General features: G+C 33.9%; 4 protein-coding genes across 8 annotated transcripts in view; 2 read left to right on the forward strand and 2 right to left on the reverse strand.

Moving 5' to 3' along the window:
• The window catches only part of LOC111438351 (ABC transporter I family member 10), a 16,713-nt gene extending 15,869 nt beyond the window's left edge, over positions 1 to 844 (reverse strand). The window contains exon 1 of the mRNA XM_023076256.1: positions 840 to 844. The gene's annotated coding sequence lies outside the window, so the exon portion shown is untranslated. The remainder of the gene's footprint in view (positions 1 to 839) is intronic.
• Positions 845 to 1,124: 280 nt separating this feature from the next.
• LOC111438352 (60S ribosomal protein L10) lies at positions 1,125 to 2,772 on the forward strand. The gene is made up of 4 exons (XM_023076257.1): positions 1,125 to 1,203; positions 1,358 to 1,859; positions 2,008 to 2,089; positions 2,546 to 2,772. Exons 1-4 carry the CDS (start codon positions 1,194 to 1,196, stop codon positions 2,612 to 2,614), a joined length of 663 nt encoding a protein of 220 aa, XP_022932025.1. The 5' UTR covers positions 1,125 to 1,193; the 3' UTR covers positions 2,615 to 2,772.
• A 3,976-nt stretch (positions 2,773 to 6,748) lies between these two features.
• On the forward strand, positions 6,749 to 13,714 carry LOC111438349 (MLO-like protein 13). Of its 2 annotated transcripts, XM_023076252.1 has the most exons (14): positions 6,749 to 7,012; positions 7,846 to 7,903; positions 8,207 to 8,424; positions 9,169 to 9,285; positions 9,414 to 9,474; positions 10,892 to 10,953; positions 11,168 to 11,242; positions 11,832 to 11,920; positions 12,213 to 12,262; positions 12,367 to 12,407; positions 12,528 to 12,800; positions 12,894 to 12,961; positions 13,139 to 13,199; positions 13,439 to 13,714. In XM_023076252.1, the coding sequence occupies exons 1-14, from the start codon at positions 6,872 to 6,874 to the stop codon at positions 13,508 to 13,510; spliced, it is 1,386 nt and encodes a 461-aa protein (XP_022932020.1). In that variant the 5' UTR covers positions 6,749 to 6,871; the 3' UTR covers positions 13,511 to 13,714. The 2 variants fall into 2 exon arrangements, with proteins under 2 accessions (XP_022932020.1, XP_022932021.1); XM_023076253.1 differs by lacking the exon at positions 7,846 to 7,903 and having other exon boundaries at positions 6,937 to 7,012.
• Positions 13,715 to 15,156: 1,442 nt separating this feature from the next.
• LOC111438348 (proline-rich receptor-like protein kinase PERK12) lies at positions 15,157 to 19,185 on the reverse strand. Of its 4 annotated transcripts, none has more exons than XM_023076250.1 (11): positions 18,853 to 19,185; positions 18,662 to 18,750; positions 18,334 to 18,583; positions 17,583 to 18,236; positions 17,251 to 17,499; positions 17,003 to 17,166; positions 16,832 to 16,908; positions 16,550 to 16,697; positions 16,024 to 16,173; positions 15,623 to 15,902; positions 15,157 to 15,524 (listed from the first exon to the last, which is right to left on the reverse strand). In XM_023076250.1, exons 1-10 carry the CDS (start codon positions 19,010 to 19,012, stop codon positions 15,660 to 15,662), a joined length of 2,184 nt encoding a protein of 727 aa, XP_022932018.1. In that variant the 5' UTR covers positions 19,013 to 19,185; the 3' UTR covers positions 15,157 to 15,524; positions 15,623 to 15,659. The 4 variants fall into 4 exon arrangements, with proteins under 4 accessions (XP_022932018.1, XP_022932017.1, XP_022932019.1 ...); XM_023076249.1 differs by having other exon boundaries at positions 15,157 to 15,534; XM_023076251.1 differs by having other exon boundaries at positions 15,157 to 15,902; positions 17,583 to 18,233.
• Between the last annotated feature and the right edge of the window lie 5,733 nt (positions 19,186 to 24,918).

Consider the following 24,918-nt stretch of genomic DNA (forward strand, 5'->3'; position numbering starts at 1 on the left):
AAAAAAAAAAAAAAAAAAAAAAAAAAAAAAAAAAAAAAAAAAAAAAAAAAAAAAAAAAAAAAAAAAAATCTTAAATTATATTAAAAAAAAAAGTTTAAAAAATATTTTTTAACTAAAAAAGTTTCAAAAATGCTATTTTACAAAAGTTTCGTTAATATCTTTAAATTTTTTAAAAAAGTTTAAAAATATTTTTAAGTTTATAGCATGTTTTAAACATGTGGGTCGTGTGTAGAAAAGTACTACACATTTAATTTTGTCTGTGGATTGGAGGCCACCCTTATAATGATTTTAACGATTGGTCTCTAGATTATGAGTTGTATGTGTTTGCATTCCTTGACCCTAATAGTGAGGTCACTTACAGAGTATTTTTTAAAATACTCAAGCCATGTGCTAGCAAGGTACCCCTGTACGACTAACAACGACATCACAAGTAGAGACCATGACACGTGCATAGGATAATAGTATTTCATTTTCTTACACTTACAATAGTACAGGGTGTTTTTACCTTTAATGTTTTAGTTGTTTTTTATTTATTATTTCTTTATATTATTTTAAAGATGCTTTAATACGTAAGTCAGGACAGTGTTTTAAGATGAAGTTTTAAATGTTTATTCTGCATAAGAGCATAGGTTATGATGACGGTAGCGACTTTAGATTGATAGAAATTTAGGGTCGTTATAAGAGCGGTACCTCTCATAGTAAAATATGGTTCAAGGACGAACGAAGGCGGACGCTGATGGACATGCGATACCCGAGTAAAGGAGGGGTACATGAGTGAACTGATACCACATTCGAATGAGAGCAAACTTGAGGATAAGATGACTAAGAAAGACTTAAAGGAAATGAAAGTTAGGGACGAACCAAGGTGGGAGCTGATGGGAATGTAACACCCAAGTAAAAGAGGGGTACATGAATGAACCCGAGACCACATCTGAATCAGAGCTATCTTGAGGATAGAATGACTAAGAAAGACCCAAAGAGAACAATAATAGCGGAGACCATTTATTTTATTTTTAAATATATTTTCATATTAATAATTAAAATTAATTTGTAGTTGGGCTTTTTCCCGGCCCGTAATAGTGGGCCTGGGCCTTTACAAAGTTCGGGTTCCTTATAAGTATCTAAAACCCTAATTTACAACCTACCAGATCGAAGTTCAGTTGCAGCAGCAGAGGGACGGGGGAACCAGCGCCATGGGGAGAAGTATTTTTCTTTCTTCTTCTTATAATGTCTTCATAGAATCTTGTGTGATTGCTTTTCATTGTTTTTGTATTTGATTTTGATTTTGATTTTGATTTTGATTTTGATTTTGATTTTGATTTTGATTTTGATTTTGATTTTGATTTTGATTTTGTAGGACCTGCTAGATGTTACCGCCAAATTAAGAACAAACCCTATCCCAAATCGCGATTTTGTCGCGGTGTCCCCGATCCCAAGATCAGGATTTATGATGTTGGAATGAAGAAGAAGGGTGTTGATGAATTCCCATTCTGTGTGCATCTTGTGAGTTGGGAGAAAGAAAATGTGTCCAGTGAGGCTTTGGAAGCAGCTCGTATTGCATGTAATAAGTACATGTCGAAATTTGCTGGGAAGGATGCGTTCCATTTGAGGGTCAGAGTGCACCCCTTCCATGTTCTTCGAATTAACAAGATGCTTTCGTGTGCTGGGGCTGATAGGCTCCAAACTGGCATGAGAGGTGCTTTTGGTAAGCCACAAGGAACTTGTGCAAGAGTTGCCATCGGTCAGGTTCTTCTTTCAGTTCGATGCAAGGACAACAACAGCCAACATGCTCAGGAGGCCCTCCGCCGTGCTAAGTTCAAGTTCCCTGGTCGTCAGAAGATCATTGTTAGCAGGAAGTGGTATGCCCCTTGACTGGGGAGTGTATTAAGTTTCGTGTGTTAGTGTGTGCACTTTTCATATTCTTATTTCTTTGACTGGGATCTGAGGAAACCTTTTTTTGGGGCCTAATTTGATTGAATGATGATTGTTCAAAATTTTCTTTCTCAGGGGATTCACTAAATTCAGCCGAGCTGATTATCTTAAGTTCAAGTCAGAGAACAAGATCATGCCAGATGGTGTTAATGCAAAGGTATCTGATATTGTGGATAACCGTATACTGTTTCATCGCTGTTCTAATTGTTGGGAGTGCCTTGATCTTATTTGTTTAAAAGCACAATATATAGGGGAATGAATCTAAACGTAGATAGGGGAGGCTGATTTTTGTTCCATTTAAAAGGAATTGCAATGCATTAAACTGAAAAAATTACGAAGCGCTTGATACAATGTCCAGTTGAAACTAAAGAAGCCTAGGGCACGACTTTAAGGCAAACGGCATGGTTATTACCTTAGAATGCTTTGAATGGGGCTTCCTTCTTAGCAATTAGGACCATATTTTCATGCATGTTCTAATTTTTCTTGGTTGTGCATCACTTATAAGCCATAACCACAGAACCCATATGTTCATATATTTCTGTAGTTTGTTTGGAGTTGCATGGTTCTTACTCTTTTATTTGTTAACTTATGGTGTGGAAATTGGACTGTGCAGCTTCTTGGATGCCATGGACCTCTCGCTAACCGTCAGCCCGGAAGAGCTTTTCTATCTGAAGCTGCCTAAGTTAAGCTAGTTAATTTTCCGTTTTTAAATTTATATGGAATTAGTGTCAACATTATTACCATTGTCTCTGTTTGAACTTTGTGAAATCAGCGATTTCCTATTTGCTGTGGCTTATTACTTTTTGAAATTTGAATGTAACTTTGTTTGTTTTGACCATATTAGCTCGTTATGCCGACAGTTTTGATTTAATACCAAGTTGCTTAAGCGGGGAACTAGCCCATTTGCAAAGACTTTTTTTTTTCTCTTGTGCAATATCTGGGGCAGATTGGTTTCCTTTCTATATACTCTTATTTGTTAGGTATGTTTCACTTCTCTTCTCATTTCAGTTTCAATTTCCACTGTCAGAGCATTTTTGAAACGCAACTCCTAACTAGAGATGTATTTAGATATCCGTTTCCTGTTCATGAAATGGTTAGTTCCAACTTTTGATCAAAATGAGGAGTCTTTCAGAACATAGAGTTTGGTGTCAAGTCCCAATGTTTATGCTGTTACTTTCTTTATGATTGGAGCTAGATACCTTTCCTGCTTGTTTCTCTTTCTTGCAAGTTCTTCTACCAGTTGATTGATTCTTTTCTCCTTTCCTTTTGAGAATCTTGTTCATGCGGGTGCTTGTGATTTTCCCATCCATCTTTTGATTCTATTTCGTGTTTGTGCACACTGTAGCCTTCAAAAACCATTCTGGGGACTTTTCCATTTTGATTTTCGATTGGCATGGGTGGAGCCAATTAGTTTTCGGATGAAAAATAACTATTCCATGTTCAAGATTGCCCAAGAAAAAGCATCATCTCTTAAAGACAGTATACAAAAAGGCTATTTTGTAGTGAAGATGGTGTTATGAATAACTATTATAGGTTAAAAATAGATTTGTCAATACCAACATATTTTCAAGGTAATGGATATATGCCATATCTTCACTCTTTTATAGGATTCGCTATAGCTATACAAGAAACAGGGGCTGTTAGAATTCACACAAAAATGCTATAGAGGTAAATGATTATGGTAGCCATTTAAACTCCTTAGTCAAAACTTTTTGAGAGTGTCTTCAACCTAGGTGTTTTCTTAGTTGTTTTATAAGAAGCTAACACATTATTATTATTATTGTTAGTTGTTTTTGGCATGTTACGCACTATCGTTAGTTTCACGATTTTAAAATATGCCTATTAGGTAGAGAGTACGAGTTTTGTTCCTCTTTCTAATCTGTGGGGTCCTCTCTCTAACCGATGGTGTATGTTAGCATAGCAGATATTATTTACTTTGGCTTATTAACCTCTACTAGGAAGAGTTTTGTACATGCTTGTAACAACTACGTTTCTCCCTCCGATCGATGTGGGGTTCTTATACCATTTATAAAACTCAAACTCACTTAGTATTTAGTACTTTTGTGATTCAAAGAGCCAATATTGAGGTTAGTCGCAAGGTTTGGGAACAACAGAAGACATAAAGAGGAGATGGGTTCTATATTGCACGACTCTCGTAAAGAGATCTTAAAGAAAACTTGTGATTGCTCGAATGTTCGGGAGTAGAACTTTCTTTGTTTATATTCCCTTAAAAAGTGTAGGTGTTAATGGATTTATCCACTCTAAGTTTCATCCTCCCCTGTTGGTTGACTGGACATTCTCAGTATCCCTAGAAAGGCTGAGAATGATCAGAGGTGTCAATATCCCCTTATTCTCATTCTAAGCCTCCCCTTATTCTCATTCTAATAGAAAGGCTGAGAATGATCAGAGGTGTCAGTATCCCCTCATTTTTATTCTAATAGAAAGGCCGAGAATGATCAGAGGTGTCAGTATCCCCTCATTTTCATTCTAATAGAAAGGCCGAGAATGATCAGAGGTGTCAGTATCCCTCATTTTCATTCTAATAGAAAGGCCGAGAATGATCAGAGGTGTCAGTATCCTCTCATTCTCATTTTAATAGAAAGGTCGAGAATGATCAGAGGTGTCGGTATCCCCTCATTTTCATTCTAATAGAAAGGCCGAGAATGATCAAGAGGTGTCAGTATCCCCCTCATTCTCATTCTAATAGAAATGCCGAGAATGATCAGAGGTGTCAGTATCCCCCTCATTCTCATTCTAATAGAAAGGCTAAGAATGATCAGAGGTGTCGGTATCCCCTCATTCTCATTCTAATAGAAAGGCCGAGAATGATCAGAGGTGTCGGTATCCCCTCATTCTCATTCTAATAGAAAGGCCGAGAATGATCAGAGGTGTCGGTATCCCCTCATTCTCATTCTAATAGTTAGGTTGAGAATGATCAGAGGTGTCAGTATCCTCTCATTCTCATTTTAATAGAAAGGCCGAGAATGATCAGAGGTGTCAGTATCCTCTCATTCTCATTTTAATAGAAAGGCCGAGAATGATCAGAGGTGTCGGTATCCCCCTCATTCTCATTCTAATAGAAAGGCTGAGAATGATCAGAGGTGTTGGTATCCCCTCATTTTCATTCTAATAGAAAGGCCGAGAATGATCAGAGGTGTCGGTATCCCCTCATTCTCATTCTAATAGAAAGGCCGAGAATGATCAGAGGTGTCGGTATCCCCTCATTCTCATTCTAATAGAAAGGCCGAGAATGATCAGAGGTGTCAGTATCCCCCTCATTCTCATTCTAATAGAAAGGCCGAGAATGATCAGAGGTGTCAGTATCCCCCTCATTCTCATTCTAATAGTTAGGTTGAGAATGATCAGAGGTGTCAGTATCCCCCTCATTCTCATTCTAATAGTTAGGTTGAGAATGATCAGAGGTGTCGGTATCCCCCTCATTCTCATTCTAATAGTTAGGCTGAGAATGATCAGAGGTGTTGGTATCCCCTCATTTTCATTCTAATAGAAAGGCCGAGAATGATCAGAGGTGTCGGTATCCCCTCATTCTCATTCTAATAGAAAGGCCGAGAATGATCAGAGGTGTCGGTATCCCCCTCATTCTCATTCTAATAGAAAGGCCGAGAATGATCAGAGGTGTCGGTATCCCCCTCATTCTCATTCTAATAGAAAGGCCGAGAATGATCAGAGGTGTCGGTATCCCCTCATTTTCATTCTAATAGAAAGGTCGAGAATGATCAGAGGTGCAGGTGCAAGGACGTTTACTCTGTTACTCTGTATATCTTTTTAATCGAAGACATACATTGAATTGGAACCGTTTTATCTAATACTAGTATGCGCTACAAGTTAAAAATAAAATATTTTTCTTTGTATAACTAAATTTAAAGTTGAAAACGCTTTTAAATGTGCGGACTATATTTTTAACAAAAGATTAGAAGAAACATTTTTATTTAAAAGGGAATATTCTCCACGCCACTCTCCAACTTTTACTCGAACTATATATTATTATAAAAAAAATTAATTATTATTTTTTTTAAAAGTAACTTTTTTGTATTAAAGTAATGGCAAACTAAACTTCAATTGGTTTAAGCCAAAGACTTCTTAACCTCGGGTAATTACTACTGAACGAGTTAAATTTGACCCAATAATCGTATTTTTTATCGATCAAGATGTATACAACTGAGTTAGATTAGGAAAACGTTTTGAACAAACTCAAAATTTCAAATTATTGGATTAGTAACGGGAGTCGCCTGAATTATAATTTTTCATTATTTTAAAAAATTATATTTATTTATAATACATATTATATTAGTAACTCAACTTAAATATCTGAAACTATTAGATATTTTTAATTTTCATAATAATCTTAAAAGTATGGTAGGATTGGGTCGGGTGTAACCCTATTCTTGGTCGGATTGACCCGTTAAAAAATTGTCAACCCATCAACCTACTCAAAATTGTCAATTTTTCAAAAATTCAACCCGAGTACAAACCAAAAAAAAAAAAAAAAAACTAACCCAACTCAACCTTTATGGTTTGGTTTAGGTAACCCAGATTGGCCTATCTCGAGTCATATGATACTCTTAATTCTCGTAGTTTACTCACAAAATATCCTCGAACGTTATAGCTAACAGGTTTCAATCATACTTCTATACTTCAAAAAGTTAATTTCAATCGATTTTACAGCTTAGACGTCACACTTGTTCCCCTTAAAAAAAAAAAAAAAAAAATCCAAATAAAACAATAAAATAAAGGGTAGAATACAAACGTATGCTTTATTCTTTTCCCTATGCTGCTGCTACCAACTTATTCCTTGCTTCTCCCCTAATGGAATTGGTACACAAATATAGCAACCTTAAGAATCCATATTCATCTAACAAACAACAAGAACGAGAACAAGAACGAGAAGAAGAACAAGAACAAGAGGTATTCTTGAACGATGAATCATGCAACGGGGATCGTGCATGAACCTCCAAATGCCAAGTTTGAGTTCACTCCAACATGGATCGTCGCCGTTGTTTCCTCCATTATCGTTATCATTTCCTTCTCTCTTGAACGTGGCCTTCATCATCTTGGACAGGTTCGGGTTTCGTTTTATCTTAGTTCATATACTTTCAATAGCTTCTAAAACGAGCATTTTGATGTTAATTTTCAATCAAATAATACTAAATTCAACGTAAGTAAAGACGTCCTGGGAATATTTCTTCAGACTTATATTTTTATTTTGTTTTCGAATATGTCGTTCTCATTAGTCATTTAGAAAAAAGTCGAAATTTAGAGCTAAAAACAAAAACCGTTTAGACCCCATGTGACCCATCAACCCTAAACTTTCACAATTGAATCAGTTTAGACCATGTGTGGCCCGTCAACACTGTCAACCCTAAACTTTCACAATTGAATCAGTTTAGACTACGTGTGGTCTGTTAACACTGTCAACCCTAAATTTTCACAATTGAATCAATTTAGACCTCGAGTGGCCCGTCAACACTATCAACCTTAAACTTTCACAATTAAATCATTTAGACCCATTATTAAAATTTCATTTAAAATCGTTAATGTATTACTTTCGCACGCACATGTATACTATAGCTACTAAGTATAATAAATCTATATAATTTCAACATATTCACGAGTCTTTTGAAGTTAATTTTTATCGTCTTTCGTTAAATAATAATAATAATATTCACCGGGAAATTTTAAATGGTTATTATTGTTATTATTATGGGTTTTAAAAATAGGACTCGTTTATGAATGTTCATAATAAATTTTAAAAAAATATAAATATAGAGATATTAAAATTGATAAATTAGATTATTAATGTATAATAAAAATAATATTTATCTAATTTTTTTTTTATGATATTTATTTTTAAATATTAATTAATTAATTTTTTTTTTAATTCTGATTGGTCAGTGGTTGAAACATAAAAAGCAGGATCAACTGAATCACGCCGTGCTGAAATTAAAGGAAGGTTCTTCCTCAAATTTATTATTATTTTTTTTTTTGGATTTTTCTTTTAAATTTTAAAAAAATGTTAAAAATAATTTTTTAATTTTGAATCGAAGAACGTCTGATATCAATCGCTCTTATTAACATACTTAATATCTTCTTATATAGTCTAACCAACGTGAGACGGTCCTAGCATTCCGAGCACTTACTCGACCCAAATTAGCTTTACTTCTACAAAGCTCGAAAAAAACGACGTTTTTTAAATTCAAATAATAAAGCTTATAACTTTATCGTAAATTTTGGGTCTTTTTTTTTGATGTGACAGAGTTGATGATCTTAGGGTTTATTTCCCTATTATTGAATGTGTTTCAAGGGGCAATTGGACAGTTCTGTATGCCTAGAGATTTTGCATACCATATGCTTCCATGCAAGAGAACGGTATCTGTTGTTCATCATTTCTCATCTCCTACGTCCCTTGACGGTTATAATACTCACCGTCATCTCCTATCGACCAATACTAATTTTCAACATTGCTTACGAAAAGTAAGGGCTCGGTTTGTAGCATTCTTCTCGTTTCTCATATCTGTTCTTAATATTATTTCAATTCTTCCATCTGATAGCATTCTCGTTCTTGGTTTTTGTTTTTAATATTGTTTTGATTCTTTTGTTTGATAGCATTTGCGTTCTTCGTTTATGTTTTTAATACTATATCGATTCTTCTGTTTGATATGATTCTCGTTTCTCATTTCGGTTTTTAGTATTATTTCGATTCTTCCATTTGATAGCATTATCGTTCTTCTTTTTTGTTCTTAATATTATTTCGATTCTTTTGTTTGATAAGACTCTTGTTTCTTGTTTCAGTTTTTAGCATTATTTCGATTATTCCATATGATACTATTCTCGTTCTTTGCTTATGTTCTTAAATGTCATTTCGATTCTTGTATTTGATAGCATTCTCGTTCTTCGTTTCTGTTTTTAATATTATTTCGATTTTACCATTTAATATTGTTCTTCGTTTCTGTTCTTAATACTATTTCGATTCTTTTGTTTGATAGAATTCTCGTTTCTCGTTAACTTTTTAGTATTATTTGATTCTTCCATTTGATAGCATTCTCGTTCTTCGTTTTTGTTTGTAATATTATTTAAATTCTTCCATTTGATATCATTCTCGCTCTTCATTTCTATTCTTAATATTATTTTGATTCTTCCATTTAATAGCATTCTCGTTCTTCGTTTCTGTTCTTTAATACGATTTCGATTCTTCCATATGAAAATGTTTATGAACAGGGAAAGGTTCCTCTATTGTCTTTGGAAGCTTTGCATCAACTCCATATATTCATATTTGTGTTGGCTGTTGTTCATGTCGTCTTTTGTGCTATAACCATGCTTCTAGCTGCTGCAAAGGTAATCTCTCTCACTCGAGATCAAATGAAACTTTATTGAACGTCACCGTTAACGTACTCGTAATCGAAATGGATATTTTGAAAATATATTGAGAAACGAATAAAAATTTCTTTTCTCAATTCGTTTAGATACAACAGTGGAAAAGATGGGAAGATTCTATTCATCGAGGACTTGCACATTCTCAAAATGGTAAATTATTCTAGTTAAAAATATCATATTAGTTTCTATATTTATTCTATTTTAATCTTAATACGAATTTTGACCTTTTAGTCAACCGCGTGTGTATGTGTGTGTATATATATACACTTTGGAGCTATGGTGGCTTGGTGTGCACCTCGCTCAAGAATAGAGATAGTAAAACCCTCGTGAAATAATAGTGAAATCCAAGTTTACGAGGTGAAGGAGAGTCAATTCATTCAATCAAAACTCTATTCTTTACCTCGTTCAAGAACAAAGATAATGAAACCCTCGTGAAAGAATAGTGAAACTCGAGCTTACGAGGTAAAGGAGAGTTAATTTATTAAATCAAAACCCTATTCTTTACCGAATAGAGATAGTGAAACCCTCGTGAAAGAATAGTGAAACTCGAGCTTACGAGGTAAAGGAAAGTTAATTTATTAAATCAAAACCCTATTCTTTATCTCGTTCAAGAATAGAGATAGTGAAACTCTCGTGAAAGAATAGTGAAACTCGAGCTTACGAGGTGAAGGAGATTTAATTTATTAAATCAAAACCCTATTCTTTACCTCGTTCAAGAATAGACATAGTGAAACCCTCGTGAAAGAATAGTGAAACTCGAGCTTACGAGGTGAAGGAGAGTTAATTTATTAAATCAAAACCCTATTCTTTACCGAATAGAGATAATGAAACCCTCGTGAAAGAATAGTGAAACTCGAGCTTACGAGGTAAAGGAAAGTTAATTTATTAAATCAAAACCCTAATATTTATCTCGTTCAAGAATAGAGATAGTGAAACCCTCGTGAAAGAATAGTGAAACTCGAGCTTACGAGGTGAAGAAGAGTTAATTCATTAAATCAAAACCCTTTTTGCTTAACTCGTTCAAGAATAGAGATAGTGAGACCCTCGTGAAAGAATAGTGAACCCCGAGTTTACGAGGTGGAGAGTCAATTCATTAAATCAAAACCTTATTTATTTACCTCATTCAACAATAGAGATAGTGAAACTCTCGTGAAAAAAATAGTGAAACCTAAGTTTACTAGGTGAAGAAGAGTCAATTCATTAAATCAAAACTCTATTTACTTGCCTCGTTCAAGAATAGAGATAGTGAAACCTTGGTGAAAGAATAGTGAAACCCGGGTTTACAAGGTGAAGGAGAGTCGATTCATTAAATCAAAACCCTATTTATTTACCTCGTTCAAGAATAGAGATAGTGAAACCCTCGTGAAAGAATAGTGAAACCCAAGTTTACGAGGTGGAGGTGAGTCAATTCATTAAATCAAAACCCTATTTACTTACGTCGTTCAAGAATAGAGATAGCCAAACCCTATTTTTTATTTTTATTTTAAAGTAATTTACGATTATAATTACTACAATTATTTGTACTAAAAATCAGCTAAACTTTTTAATTTCATTGTTGCTCGTAAAGATAATGAGTTTAAAGAACGTGCGGAGGGATATTGGCTAAATGCTGCCGTCATAGCTTGGATGGTAATTAATTATTTTATTTTATTTTATTATTATTTTTAATTTCAAAATTATTATTATTATTCTTTTTTAATTTCAAAATTATTATGTTTAAATATTAATTTAATATAGAAAAATCAAATAAAATAAATTAAAATTTTAAAAAGTATAATCTATTTTTGAAATATAAAATAATTATGACGTAAGCTCTAAATATTTTAAAAAAATTATATTTTAGGTGGCATTTGTGAAGCAGTTTCATGGATCGATCACAAAGTCGGATTACATTTTTCTTCGACGAGGCTTTATTAAGGTTATATATAATTTCCATATTTATTTACCAAAATAATTTAATTTATGTATCGTTAGCAGATATTATTAGCTTTGGCTATGTATCGTCGTCAGTCTCACGGTTTTAAAACGTGTCTACTAGTGGAGGTTTTCACACTCTTGTAAAGAATGTTTCGTTTCCCTCTCCAACTGACGTGGGACCTCACGTTTAGGGTTTAATTTAATCGATATAACTTGACGAGTTTTGGTAAAAAAAAATTTAGGGTTTTCTTTTTTTTGCTCTCGTTTCTTAGTAATTTTAATTTAAGGGAGAAAATATCATTTTGGTCCCTGTGTTACGTGTTTAGTTTCCATTAGGTCCCTAGGATTTAAAAATATTACATTTTTACCCTTGAGACTTTTCGAATTTAGTCCTAATCTTTCAAATTTGTGTCTTTAGGACGGTAAACGTTCGATTATCATATTTCTCGAATTTTCAATTTTGTGACAAACAAATCGACATTCAAAGAAATAAAAGTCATCTCTTAGACACTAAATAGATTTTTTTGAATTTTCGAAATTTAATTGTATATCTAATAGTTTGCGTGATTTTAACGTGTTTTATGGTACAGAAACATTGTCCCGGAGAACCAAATTTTAATTTCTACGACCATATTACAAAGTCCTATCAACATGATTTCAAGAAAGTTGTGGGCATAAGGTGAAAATACCCTTTTGTCCTTAGGTATCTATGTTTCAAAAGGTTACCGTTTTATTCTTGAATTTTGAGTTTAATTTTCATTTAGTCGATAAATTTTAAAATAATTACATTTTTACCCTTTAAATTTAGAGTTTTATTTCGATTTAATCGTTCAATTTCAAAATTTACACTTTTACCCTTGATTTTTTACTAAATACCCACAATTAATTAAAAGAATTTACCTCGTAATTATGTTAAATTATTTAACACACAAACACAAAAAGTGACCATAAGAGTGTAAAATATTTTGTAGTTGGTATCTTTGGGCCTTTGTAGTGCTCTTCTTGCTGCTTAATCTTGAAGGTAAATGTCATTATTTACCCTTTCAATTATTCACCCTTTCAATTATTCACCAATCATTTATCTGCAAATAATTTTACTGTTTTTTTTTTTACTTTCAATTGTAGGATGGCACACTTACTTTTGGTTGGCCTTTCTACCACTCATTGTAAGTTCTTAATATTAGAGAAAATTTCGACTCGGGCGAAGATTCTTAGTTTAGATGGAAAATGAGAGAGGGAGTGGACGTCGCCGTCAATGTTAACGTATTGACCTTGATATGATTCAGATGCTACTTCTAGTGGGGGCAAAATTGGAATACATAATTACCCGAATGGCTCAAGAACTAAACTTGAGAACCGTGGACAGAGAAGCACAACAAGAAAATGACATCCATAGATTTCAAAGACGGCATAATGAGATCAAGAAACATGGTAGCCGTCATGAAGTGAATCCCTCAGATGATCATTTTTGGTTTGCTAGTCCTTCTCTTGTTCTCGTTTTGATTCACTTCATTCTCTTTCAAAACTCTTTCGAGATTGCCTTCTTCTTTTGGATTTGGGTAAGATTATTTCTTTTTAACGGCCACCGTATGACGTTTCTTTAGATAAAAAAAAAGTTACTAAGATTTTACGTTTGGTTGAAAATATTGCAGACAACTTATGGGTTCAAGTCTTGCATTATGGAGAGACCGGCTTTTATCATCACCAGACTTGTCCTCGGGTAATACTATTAACCTTAATTATTTTTTACCTTTTCTTTTTACCAAAAGTAATTTTTTTTTAAACTATGTTCGTGTTTAGCTGTTTAAAATAAATTTCGTCGAATAATAAGAAAATTATTATTATTATTATTTTCGTAAGTATGACGATTAACGTTTGCTCAAATTCTTCCTCTCAGTGGAATTGTCCAAGTTCTTTGCAGTTATAGCACATTGCCTTTGTACTCTCTAGTCACTCAGGTTCGTTATTTTCGTTCTTCAATTGTTCGTTTAAGAGCTCGTTTGATAGCGTTTTCAGCTATTGTTTTCAATTTCTCGTTTTTTGAATAGAGAAAAATAAAATAAACGCTTCTAAGTATGAACACGAAAATCGAAATGAACAAAACTAACGAAAAATTATATGAACGGAGATGAACGAAAAATGGATTATTTCTCGTATTTGCTTATTTTTTGTGTTATTTTTTCTCATAAACTTGAAGATGGGAAGCGAATATAAGAAGCCAACGGAAGAAGGTGAAGTGTCAGAGGGTGAAGAACAAAGAGCAACATAGAAGCAGCTGACAAATCCTCCATTTTCTCTCAAATTCTTTCAAATTTCTCAATTGATTTGTATATATGAAGTGTTTAAAGATAAAAAAATCACAATCGGTAACGAATTCTTCGTTACAGATCTTCACGAACATTGTAGAGGTATAAATTTAGTTGAACGATGTCAATATCATTGTGTTTGAAGTGAAATTTACGAGCGTTTAGAATTTGCTTTTGTTCTTGAAATATCATTCCAAGCAGGTGCCGCTTCTTCGATTCTAACTTCCATCTCGAAAGAAATTACGGTCAGTATTATATTTTTGTAAAGTGTTCAAAATAATGTAATGGACCAAAAATCTATAAATCCGTGGTTGTAACTGTCGAGGATTATTGAAGTTCCACATTGACTAATTAAGGGAAAGATCGTGTGTGTGAATAAGTAAGAGACGCTATTTCCATTGGTATGAGGCCTTTTTTCCGGTTGATTCAGCTAATCTCAGACAATTGGAAGCTTTCAAAGTAATATTTAATCTCACGTTGAGCACTAATCTCTCAAAATCATCTCGAGACGATCCTTGACCACACTCCATTGATCAAAATTTCTAAAATAACTAAGCTCTATTTGGTAACAAAGTCGAGCTCGAATGTGGGCTGGTAAGTGTCCTTTTACCTAACCATTGTCGGGCAGTCGCTGGTGTTTCACTAGTGAGTGTCTATTATTTTCATGAAGCGTTATAATGGGTGAGACTTGGCTCCATTACCTGAGTGTCAATCTTCATCAGTTGAGGTAAGATATTGTAGGATTTTCGTTTATGCAACATTGGATAATTAATACAGCTTAGATCATAGGCTAATCGTTCACTTGGCTATAGATAGAAATGACATGTTTATATCGTTTACATTTGGGTCATATAACACACGTCATATGTTTTTGGTCGTGCGTTCATGCATATTTAACCAAGTTAGGAGATCACTTACTAAATAACAACGACACATAGCGTTTGCTACGTTAGCAAACAAGCCATAGGGTGATCGTAGGTCAAAATGATTTTCGCTTTGTCATAGGCCTATGGAGTTTTTGTATATTTTCTACATTATCAAAAATTTAGTCACTCATGTTCGTACAATTACAACAAATTTGTTACTAAAATTCTTGTTGTCTCGTCCTTGATGTGAGATCTGCGATTTCAATTTTTTTTTCCGTTGTAAACCCCAAAAATCATCCTCTAAAGCCTCTCAAGTTATGATTTTGTGTTTAAGTTTCAAAGCCCAACACTACACCATAACATTGATGTATAAGTGAAAATTTTCGTTGCAACATCAAGATGTCGTAAGTAGCATTTCTAAACTACGGAAAGAAGTTGTCCAATACATGTTTTCATTTAACATAAGGTTCGCACTCTTTACTTAGGAGCGTTGTGCAATTTCAGTATCATGACATTGCCCCCCGTGAATCATGTGGCTTGATTTCCTTCTCTATGTTCGACTTCATCAATTGTTGCCCAAATAGTCTCTTTTTTTTTTTTACTATGCTTCGTTTGAAAGCTCAATTTAGTTATATTTTAATCTCTACGACATAAACAACTATATATAATAAGACATAAACAACTATATATAATAAGAGGCAGAAACAAGAATGGAGAATGAAATAAAAGGCGGGAATAGACACCGGGACATCTCTACGTGAATGCTATCGTTAAAAGAAGAAATCAAAATATGCCCATTCTCCAAGAGAATATGCACAATTCTATGTCAAAACTTGGGCACTTTTGAACTTTCCTAGAACATTAAAATTAAAAATTTAGACTGTGTGCACTTTCACTCCCTTTTTTGACTAAATAGTAAAACACAGCCACCCATTTGTTTCCTTTTCATTGGTTCTCATAAAGCTGAAAGCTACTCAAAACAAGAAAAGAGATAATCTTTGAACTTTTCAAAGTAGATCAGCAGAGAACTTCACAATAAATTCAGAAATAAGTAGCTTGATATCTACAGAGGCCTCTCACATCATCTCCTTTAATTCAAACCCACAATTTTGTATGAACAGCTATTCAATCTCAATCAGTACAAAGATTAAAACAAAAAGCCCTTCAAAGCTATGGAAGAAAAAGGAAGTTGGAGGAAGATGTTAATACCTAAAATTTGGCTGATTTGATTTGAGAGTGAGGGATTTCAGTTAAAGCTTGAAGAGCGGCTGTCGCATCTGCCCTGCAAGTAGTCCTCTATGGAGATGGTTTGAATTCCACTGCCAAGAGAAAGTGAGTCATCTTCCAAGCCAAGCAAGGCTAGGTTAAGGTGTGATTGAATGTTAGTAGGTAGAGGTTCTCCATCACTCGGGTCGAATTCGTCGTATTCATCGACTTGTTGTCTTGCCCATGTTGTTATTTCCTCATCCCCTTGGAGAAGTTTCAACACCTGCAAGTTTTGAAAAAAACAACAAATGAATGGGTCAAAGGGAAAACGACCATTGATGACACAGACAAGCATTGACAAGTGGAAGAGGCTGATAGCGTCGTGCATTACGTAGTCAACTTACCAGGCTGATTTGAGGACGGAGTCTCGGTGCTCGTCTAATACAAAGAGTAGCAGCCAAAATCATTCGACCTATTTGATCGTCGTTGTAGTCGTTGCCTAGGCTTGGATCTAGTAATTCTGAAACTTTCATTTCCTTCAAAATTGGTTTGGCCTGTATTGCATATGTCACATCAGTTCCAAACTCATATGTTAGGAATCACGACTCAGTCATTTTTTACATCTTTGAGACTCACAACTTCTTTGTTCGACATTTGAGGACTCTATTGATAATAGCTAAGTTAAGGGCATGGCTCTGATACCATGTTAGGAATCCGACTCTCTACAATAATATGATATTGTCTACTTTGAGCATAAGCTCTCGTAGCTTTGCTTTGGACTTCCCCAAAAGGCCTCATACCAATGGAGATGTATTCTTTACTTATAAACTCAGGCCAACGTGGGACTCCCTCCCAACAATCCTCAACATCATACACATTGTTCTGACCTTGATTGTAATGGATGGTAATAGGAAAAAACTCGACCCTTACCCACATGACAAGGCTCTCCTGCCCCTTGGGACAATTGTCGGTGATTGGTTTTCTACCTGAAAGTAGTTCAAGGAGTACCACACCAAATGCGTAAACGTCGATTTTGTCACTCACTTTGCCATGCATGAAATACTCAGGAGCCAAGTAACTGCCATAAAGGAATGAAGCATGCTCAAAACAATACATTATCAAATATCACGTTTAAGAACACCAAAAACTTCATAAAAATAACGAAAAACATAAACAACGTAACATCGAAATAGCGGAGAAGAAACTGCATACCCAAACGTTCCAGCTACGTCAGTACAAGTGATTTGAAAGCACGAGGATGCCCAACTAGCAAGCCCAAAATCGGAAAGCTGAACGGGTCGTAAAACATAACCATCAGTAATCAATCAGATAGTGGAACCCTTTGAAAGATACAAAACATGAGAAAGGAACATGTCATGAAACCTGAGGTTCGAAATTCTCAGAAAGCAGAATGTTAGAGGATTTCACATCCCTGTGTATCACAGGTTCCTCCCTGCAATTATGTAAATAATCTAGAGCCTCAGCAACACCAACAGCAACCTTAAACCTCTCTTGCCAACCAAATGAATTCACATCCTTCTTACAACCTTAAATAAAACAACCAATCGATAGTAAGAACATAGTTAACAAAAATCAAATCAGTGTTCTTCAAAAGTAGTATAGATCTTTACCGTGAAGATTCTCTTCCAAACTTCCTCTTGAAAGAAAACCATAGACCAACAGTAAATTATTGTCCTCCAAACAAAAACCCATTAAAGATATAACATTCTTATGAGTTGAAGTCGCAATGATCCCAACTTCCTGAACAAACTCCTTAAGAACATTCTCAGATGGCTTCAAAACTTTGACAGCAATTTCCTTGCCATCAGGAAGAAGCCCTCGGTAAACGTAGCTACTACCTCCTTTACCAACCATATTCTCTAAAAGACACACACATAAATACTTGTTAGAGAATCATCCAGTCCCAAAATCACGAGGAAATTGAGAAAAGATAGATACAAACCAGGCATAAAATTAGACGTTGCTGACAAAAGTTCCTCATAAGTAAACAATCTGCAGGTGGATGAGTACTTATCCTTCAAATCCAATACCTCTTTGGGAAGGCTTCCGAAAATGTAGCCGGACCCATATGGCACAATTGCACCACACTCCCTATCAATGGTGGAACCCTGATCCTGATCAGAATTGTTCTGTTTCTGATCTGGATAAACCAAGGCTGAGGACGACGACTGGATGTTTGGAACGTGCAATACGCCTTGGAACATAGAAAACTTCTTTGAAGATTTCTCTACATGCTGCTTGGACAAAAATATACGTCGAAGAAGCGGCCAACTCGATTTCCAATGTGATGATTCTCGACTCACAATGGAATTCGACGTCAACGATCCCTGAGGCTTATGAAATGGTACTAAAGCTAGTGAATTCCCCACAGCAATGTCCTCAGGTAACTCATCAACCAATTCAGTCCCGGAATCATTCCGTTCAAGCGAAGATGGAGTGCCCTCAACGGAGTCCCTCTCCGTTTTATCATTACAACCAGAGTCAGATTTCTGTAAAAAAATATGACTGTCGATAAAGTTTGTAGCTAACCCATCAGCTTTTGCTTCATTAGCTACTTCTACAATGGCAGCACAATTCTTGTCCCTATCCTTGTCTGCTAAATTGGGCAAAAGAAGAAGGGGGAAATCATGATCTAAGCACTAAACAAGAACTCACAACCTAAAAGCAAAAAAGAAAAGTGAAATAATTGCAACCTCGAGACTGGCCTTTAGTTGAGAAAGTCGCTAATCTCTGGAAAATGACTTTGCCACTATTAACTGCTAAAACACTGAATCTGCTCGGCAATTTTCTAGCGCAGTACTTAGCAACCGAGGCCGACGAACGGATTCTATGGTGAGATTTGGAAGTACCGAGAATTAGAGAAGCCTCACCGTACGAATCCACTTCCCGTCTAATGATTTTCCGGACCGGCGAACCTCGGCAGACTTTGAGCTTCAAATCAATCTACACAAGCAACAATTCCACGCTCAAATCTTCAGCAAAAAAGGAAATAAAGAACTCCCGATTCACAAACATTCTAACCTGCTTCAGGTTGCAGAATCCTTCATAAGCGGACAACATAGAGTCAAACGACTTCACAAGAGAGAGCAAAGTCAACTTCCCCTCATCAACTACAACAGAAAGCCAAAGAAAACTCCACACTCAGTACTACAAAGCAAAATCAAACCACGGAATGAAGCGAGAGAAACAAGGTCGCAAAACAAAACAATTACCAGCGGCAGAATCAAGAACATGAAGAGCAATGACACAATCTCCAGGCTGAGCAACCTTAACAAGCGCCCAAGTGAGCAATTCCCGACTCTGGAGTTCCATTCTGACCCCGACGACGACCACAGAGCCGCCGTGGCCAGCGGCAGGGTCAGGTAGCAGCATCGTAGGCGCCGCCTTAGTGGGGAAGAGGAAATGGAGGGTTTCAAAGCGAGGGAAAAAGTTTAGGCGCTAGAGAAGCCATTAGAGAAGGAAAAAAGCTTAAGCATATGCAGTAGAAAAGGGAAAGAAGCGAATCATGGGGAAGATAAATCGAGGTTAGTGGTAACCGTATTCTAAGGCTTTGTTCCTCTGCTTCTCTTATATATATATATATATATATATATATATATATATATATATATATATATATATTATTTCTTCTTCTTCCTTTTATCCCATTTCCCTCTCAACCGTCCGATTCACGTATTTTATTTTATTTTATTTATTTATTTATTTATTTATGCTAAATTATAAATATATTGACATGTGAATATTTGATATGAGATCTCATATACAGAGAGGAGAACTAAACATTTTTATTACAAGTGCGTAGAAACCTCTCCTACCAGACTCATTTAAAAAATGTTGAACCGAAGTTCGAAAGAGAAAACTCAAAGAGGACAATATCTGTTAGCGGTGGGCTTGGGCGGTTATAGTTGGGTTGTGAAATCTATTCAAGTTGCTCGGGTCACCAATTCAACCAAACCAAAATTTCGAGTTGGTTCAAAAGATTTTCTCACTCCAACTAAAAAACTCGTGTTGAAGTTATAATATTGTTTTTTTTTTTTTATCTTTTATAATTATCTCGGAGCTATCTTTAGGGTAAGTTATCTTAATTAAAAATTTCAAAAAGTTTAGGGATGTTCAAATGAATCGAGAATTTGATCCATCCAAACTATCTAACGCAAATCATAAAGGCTGGATTGGGTTAGATTTTTTTCGGTTTGGGTTGGGTTGAATTTTTTTAAAAACCTAAAATTCGAGTCCGTTCGCGGGGTTGACATATTTTCTTGTCGGGAGGGTTACAGCCCAAACCTTCCGTATTGTACTCTTACTATTATGAAAATTAAGAATATTCGACGTTTATAACCAATGTTAGTATTGCACTGTGACGGGTAACTATTTAATATTCGAACATTGTGGATAAGTAGGTTTTTATAAAAATTATTAAAAAAAAAAACAACCCGACAACCCATTCCATCTTGAAAAAATAGAGGGTTGGATTGTGAACTCTATTCAGATTATGTCATCAATTCAACCAACTCGAAATTTTTGAAATAAAAATAAATAATCTCTAAATAATTTAATCATTTTCTCGTTTTAAGAAATACCATAATATTAAAGATTTGCATTGAATTATTTATAAAACATTAATTATCATAAATCTTATTAGTTATTATTCCTTATTAATTATATCTTTCCAAATATATATATATTTTTTTTTGGAAAATCATAATTAGTTATTATTCACTTTTAAAAATAAAATAAATTTTTATAAATATGGACTGTTTTTTTTTTTATAATTATTTTTAATCTATAATTGAATTATTCGTTCTACGTGTACCCATGTTTAATAATTTAACTAGATTGTACCATGATTAATAAATAAATAAATAAATTAATTAATTATGTTAAATTAATTATATATATATATATGTTTTAATATTTAATTATTTTATGCATCAATATGATTTACCAAAATAAAATATTAGTAAAAGACATGTGGTCTTATAAATCATAATTCATCATTTAAAATAAACCAAAATTCTTTTAAAATAAAGTGTTAATAATAAAATAAAAATAAATTAATTCTCAAATACGTCATCTGGTATGATTTCTGCTGTGTTAATATTTTATTTTATTTTTAAGAAAATTAAATTTTAATATTTTATAGTAAAATTCTTTTTTTTTTTTTTTATAATAATATCAAATATTTGATTATGATTGCTTCTAGTATGAAGAAATTATGGGATTTTTAATTATTTTTATTTTTGTTCTAAAAAAATCATATTTAATTTCCTATTTTTTATAGGCAAATTCAAGTTAGGATGAAAAGGAAGGTAATTATGAACAATTAAATCATTTAATAATAAATACTTAATAATAATAGACATAAATTCAATTTTATAATTTTTATAATGTCGGTAAATTTTTTTAAATATAATATTAAAAAATTGTATCACACACTTATTTATTTAGTGATAGACTAAATATTTAGTTGCCTGGTCATTAATTCATATTTTTAATAATTCAAGCTTACAGCTAGCAAATATTATCTTGTTTGGAGTTTTCTTTTTGAACTTTACTTCAAAGTTTTTAAAATGTGTCTACTGATGAGAAGTTTTCAAATCCTTATAAAGAATGTTTCGTTCCTCTCTCTGATCGATGTGGAATTTCACAATTCACCTCTCCTTTGAGACTCAACGTCCTCGCTAGCACTCGTTTTTCTCTCCAATTGATGTGAGATTTGAAAATATATGTAGAGATAGATACTGAATCCCTTAGCAGATGAGAGGTAGAGGAAAAGGATGTGGATGAACAAGGCTTCTTCTAACGCTAAAGACTACTGGAAAAAAAACTCGAGATGAAAGGATGTCGTAATGGTATGAAAAGAGAGGTCGTGAGTAGATTTTTGACCAGAAAACGGGAGAATTCTTACTATCATTGGTAGATCACCTGGGTCGTGATAAGACAACATTAATTCTCAGCCTAACGATCAAAGCTTTTGTTGAAACAAGAACCCTTGAATCAAAGTCTCTTTATACGAAATCTGGATCAACAAAAAAATAACGCTAGAATTAGATTATCTCTTATGATCGAAGATCTAGAAGCAAGATTTGGAACCTATGTTTGATTGAATGTCAATTCTACCACAAGAATTGATTGAAACTTAGAAATGACAAAATTGATGCTCAGATCTCTAATGAAAATGTCTCAATTCGAGATCTCAATTTCATTCCTTCACCAATCTAATTTTTACCTAACATATTGTGGGTATTTATAGTCTCCCGAAAAAAGACGTTTGTAGCCGGGATTCAATCCCGATCCCCTTTAATCTCCACAAAAGACGAAGTCAATTTTGACCATTTGATCATTACAAGATGAAAACGAAAAAAACAATAGAATCTTCTAACAAACGTTATATGTTTGAGTGGGTAAGAAGATAAACTTAAATCTATTGAGCTTCACATGTGTAAGTTCAAACCTTGTTTTTTACATTTTAAAGTTTTCCAACTTCAACCGTGCAAATATTCATTTCTATGTTGAATCGAGCCGATCCAATTTTGTAGATGAATAGGTCCATTTGGAACGAATCTTCTTGGCCTTGGCCTTGGATCGTATAATCGGTCTATTCAGAACACCATGATTCTTATCAGATCGTGAGCGTGGTGAGAACAAACTTCTCCTCTTAAAAGAAACAATAAAATAATGAGAATCATGGATCGAAATGATGGAGGAGGGCCTTTTGTTCGCATGTAATAATGAACGTAACATTAGAACATTATTGCACATCTCATTTTTGGACCCCTAAATATTAATTTCTTTTCATAAACTTTTTTCCACTTTGAACGTGAATGTGGCAGAATTTGTCCTTTGAGTAATATTTTATGTGTTAAATTAAAAATTTAGTCCCCAAAATTAAAAATTTTAAATTGTACGGATCGAGTAGTAAATAAATTTAAATACGAGTTTTATCAAAAGTTGTCAAAATGTTTTGACATTTCCTGTGTAGTACGAGTATGAGAATTCTTGATTATTTTAAGAGTTATTTAACATTCAAAACAGTAAACATAAAATTGGATCGATAAAAAATTAGTTTCATCCTATCTTTCTCAACTGTTTGAAGATTTTGTTATAAAAATGACACAAATAATTCCAAGTTCTAATTTATTTATTATATCTGTGTTGCAACTGACTCTACAGTGTTATCATCGTAATTTATATTTTCCTAATTTTTATAGTAACAAATTATGCAAAATGCTAAATTTAATTGTCATTAATTCTACGATAATATTGAACTATGTTAAAAGGTTACAATTCTGGCGGATTGTTATAATTTTTACAGAGCTTTTCACATACCATAATTAGTTCTTTTTTAATAAATAATTTCTTAAAATTTTGAGAGGTATTTTAGTAAATGAAAATATTAAATAATAAAATAATAAAGCTTCTTTTTAGAAGCATTTTGTTTCTCGAATTTTAAAAAACGATCGTATCGCTAAATTTCAAATTTGTAAGATATGATTTTAGTAGACGGGTGAGCTCTAATGCTTCTTCTCCCTCATATCAACTTTCACTCTATCCATTCATGGCTCCCGCCGCCACGGCCACAACCTGTCGTCTTCGCCATTGCCTTTTTTTACGGGTGACTCGTGAAATGTTTAAATTAAGAAGGATTTTTTAAATAACACGAGCGGGGGTGATGATGGTAGCAACTATGGATGGAGGAGGGAGAAGGTCGGGAAGTTTGAGGTAGAAGAAGGAAAAGAGAGACAACGAGAGGATCTTTAAAAAAAAAATGTTAGGGTCGATCAATTTTCTATTAGTAACGAACGAAAAATTAATACATGGTCGATATATATCTAACTCAAATATAGAACGATAGTAAGCTTGAAAGAGAGAGGAATTAAAGTAACTACTAACATCTCATGCGGTTCTAAAATGCGGAATATAACTCTTACGAAAACATTTAAAACACTTGCTAACTTTGGAAAACAGAGTCATAGTCTTATGTGTTTAATACGAAATACTAAATTTTAAGAAAATAAAAATAAAAATAAAATAATTTAAATCAATGAAATGCAAAACAATTTATTCTAACCTAAGACTAGGAATTTAAATGAGTCTACCCTATGCACGTTTCACAGTCTTTGCTCGCAATGACACCGTCCTCTGTACATGGACGCCTTACCTTTACCTAAGAGAAATTTTTTTTGGGGGTTTTCCTTGTCACCATCATCTGTACGAGGAGTGGAGAGATTAAAGGAGAGGTGGTCGGTTACTTTTTCTTTTCTTATTTTATTATAATTGTTTTTTACCGTTGTTACACTTATTGAGAGAATTTTTCATGAAGAAATGGTGAGCGGAAGATGCTTTTGTCAGGCTAAACAATAAGCTTAAGAATCACGTCGATTGCTCGGATTCCAACATTAGGGGCATCCACGTGAAGTCATTCTTCCAAAATTATTTATTATTGTGAAGGAAAGGAAATTAAGAGATCTCATGAAGGAATCAAGACTTGAATATGTATGAATCGTCCCCACCAATAAAGAGTTTTTGAATTTTTCCTTCGACAAAGAATATGTTTTCCGGCGAACTTTTGAAACTTATAACTTAGGCTACAGTCCACGATATGGTATGAAATTGATACCTAGTTCTAAAGAAATCGAGGAGAGAAAGCCACTGCAAGAGATTGTCGAGGTCGAGTTTCAGAGCTATCGAGGAAAGGGTTGCGAGTCTGAAGGAGATGATTGCATGACTAATTCAATTAAATCTGCCAACTCAGCTTAAAAATGACCTTCTCTCAATTTTATTTAAATTTTTTATGGTTTCAGAAAGAAAATTTAGAGCAATTTGGATACTGAAAACTTGAGAAACGAGTACTCAAACATCAACGAAGAGGTAAGTAGTCAATCTGGTCTTTTATTAAGACATACTTATAAGAATCACTTAGATCTCAATATGAACCTTAAGTTAAGTACGATTTAATGGATTATGGAAGAATCAAGTAAAGAACCGTGAGTTAAGGACCTAAATCGACGGTTTTGCTCGAGAACTAAGTAACGTTAAAATAACCCATTAAATGAACTCCGTTAATCGTAAAACTTTAATGCTATGCTAATATGACATATTAAAGTTATATATGAAATTTGGTAGTCATTAGATAAGGTTAAGTAGCTAAACTAAGCAATGGTGTAAAATTTGGTAGAAGAATATTAGGTATCACTCAAGAATACAGGACAAAGATCCTCGGACTCAAAACCTAAGAAGCTCCTAAACCTCCCACGGTACAAAATATTCATGACTCA

Source organism: Cucurbita moschata, unplaced genomic scaffold (genome assembly GCF_002738365.1).
Source record: "Cucurbita moschata cultivar Rifu unplaced genomic scaffold, Cmos_1.0 Cmo_Scf00073, whole genome shotgun sequence".
Classification (NCBI taxonomy): Eukaryota; Viridiplantae; Streptophyta; class Magnoliopsida; order Cucurbitales; family Cucurbitaceae; genus Cucurbita; species Cucurbita moschata.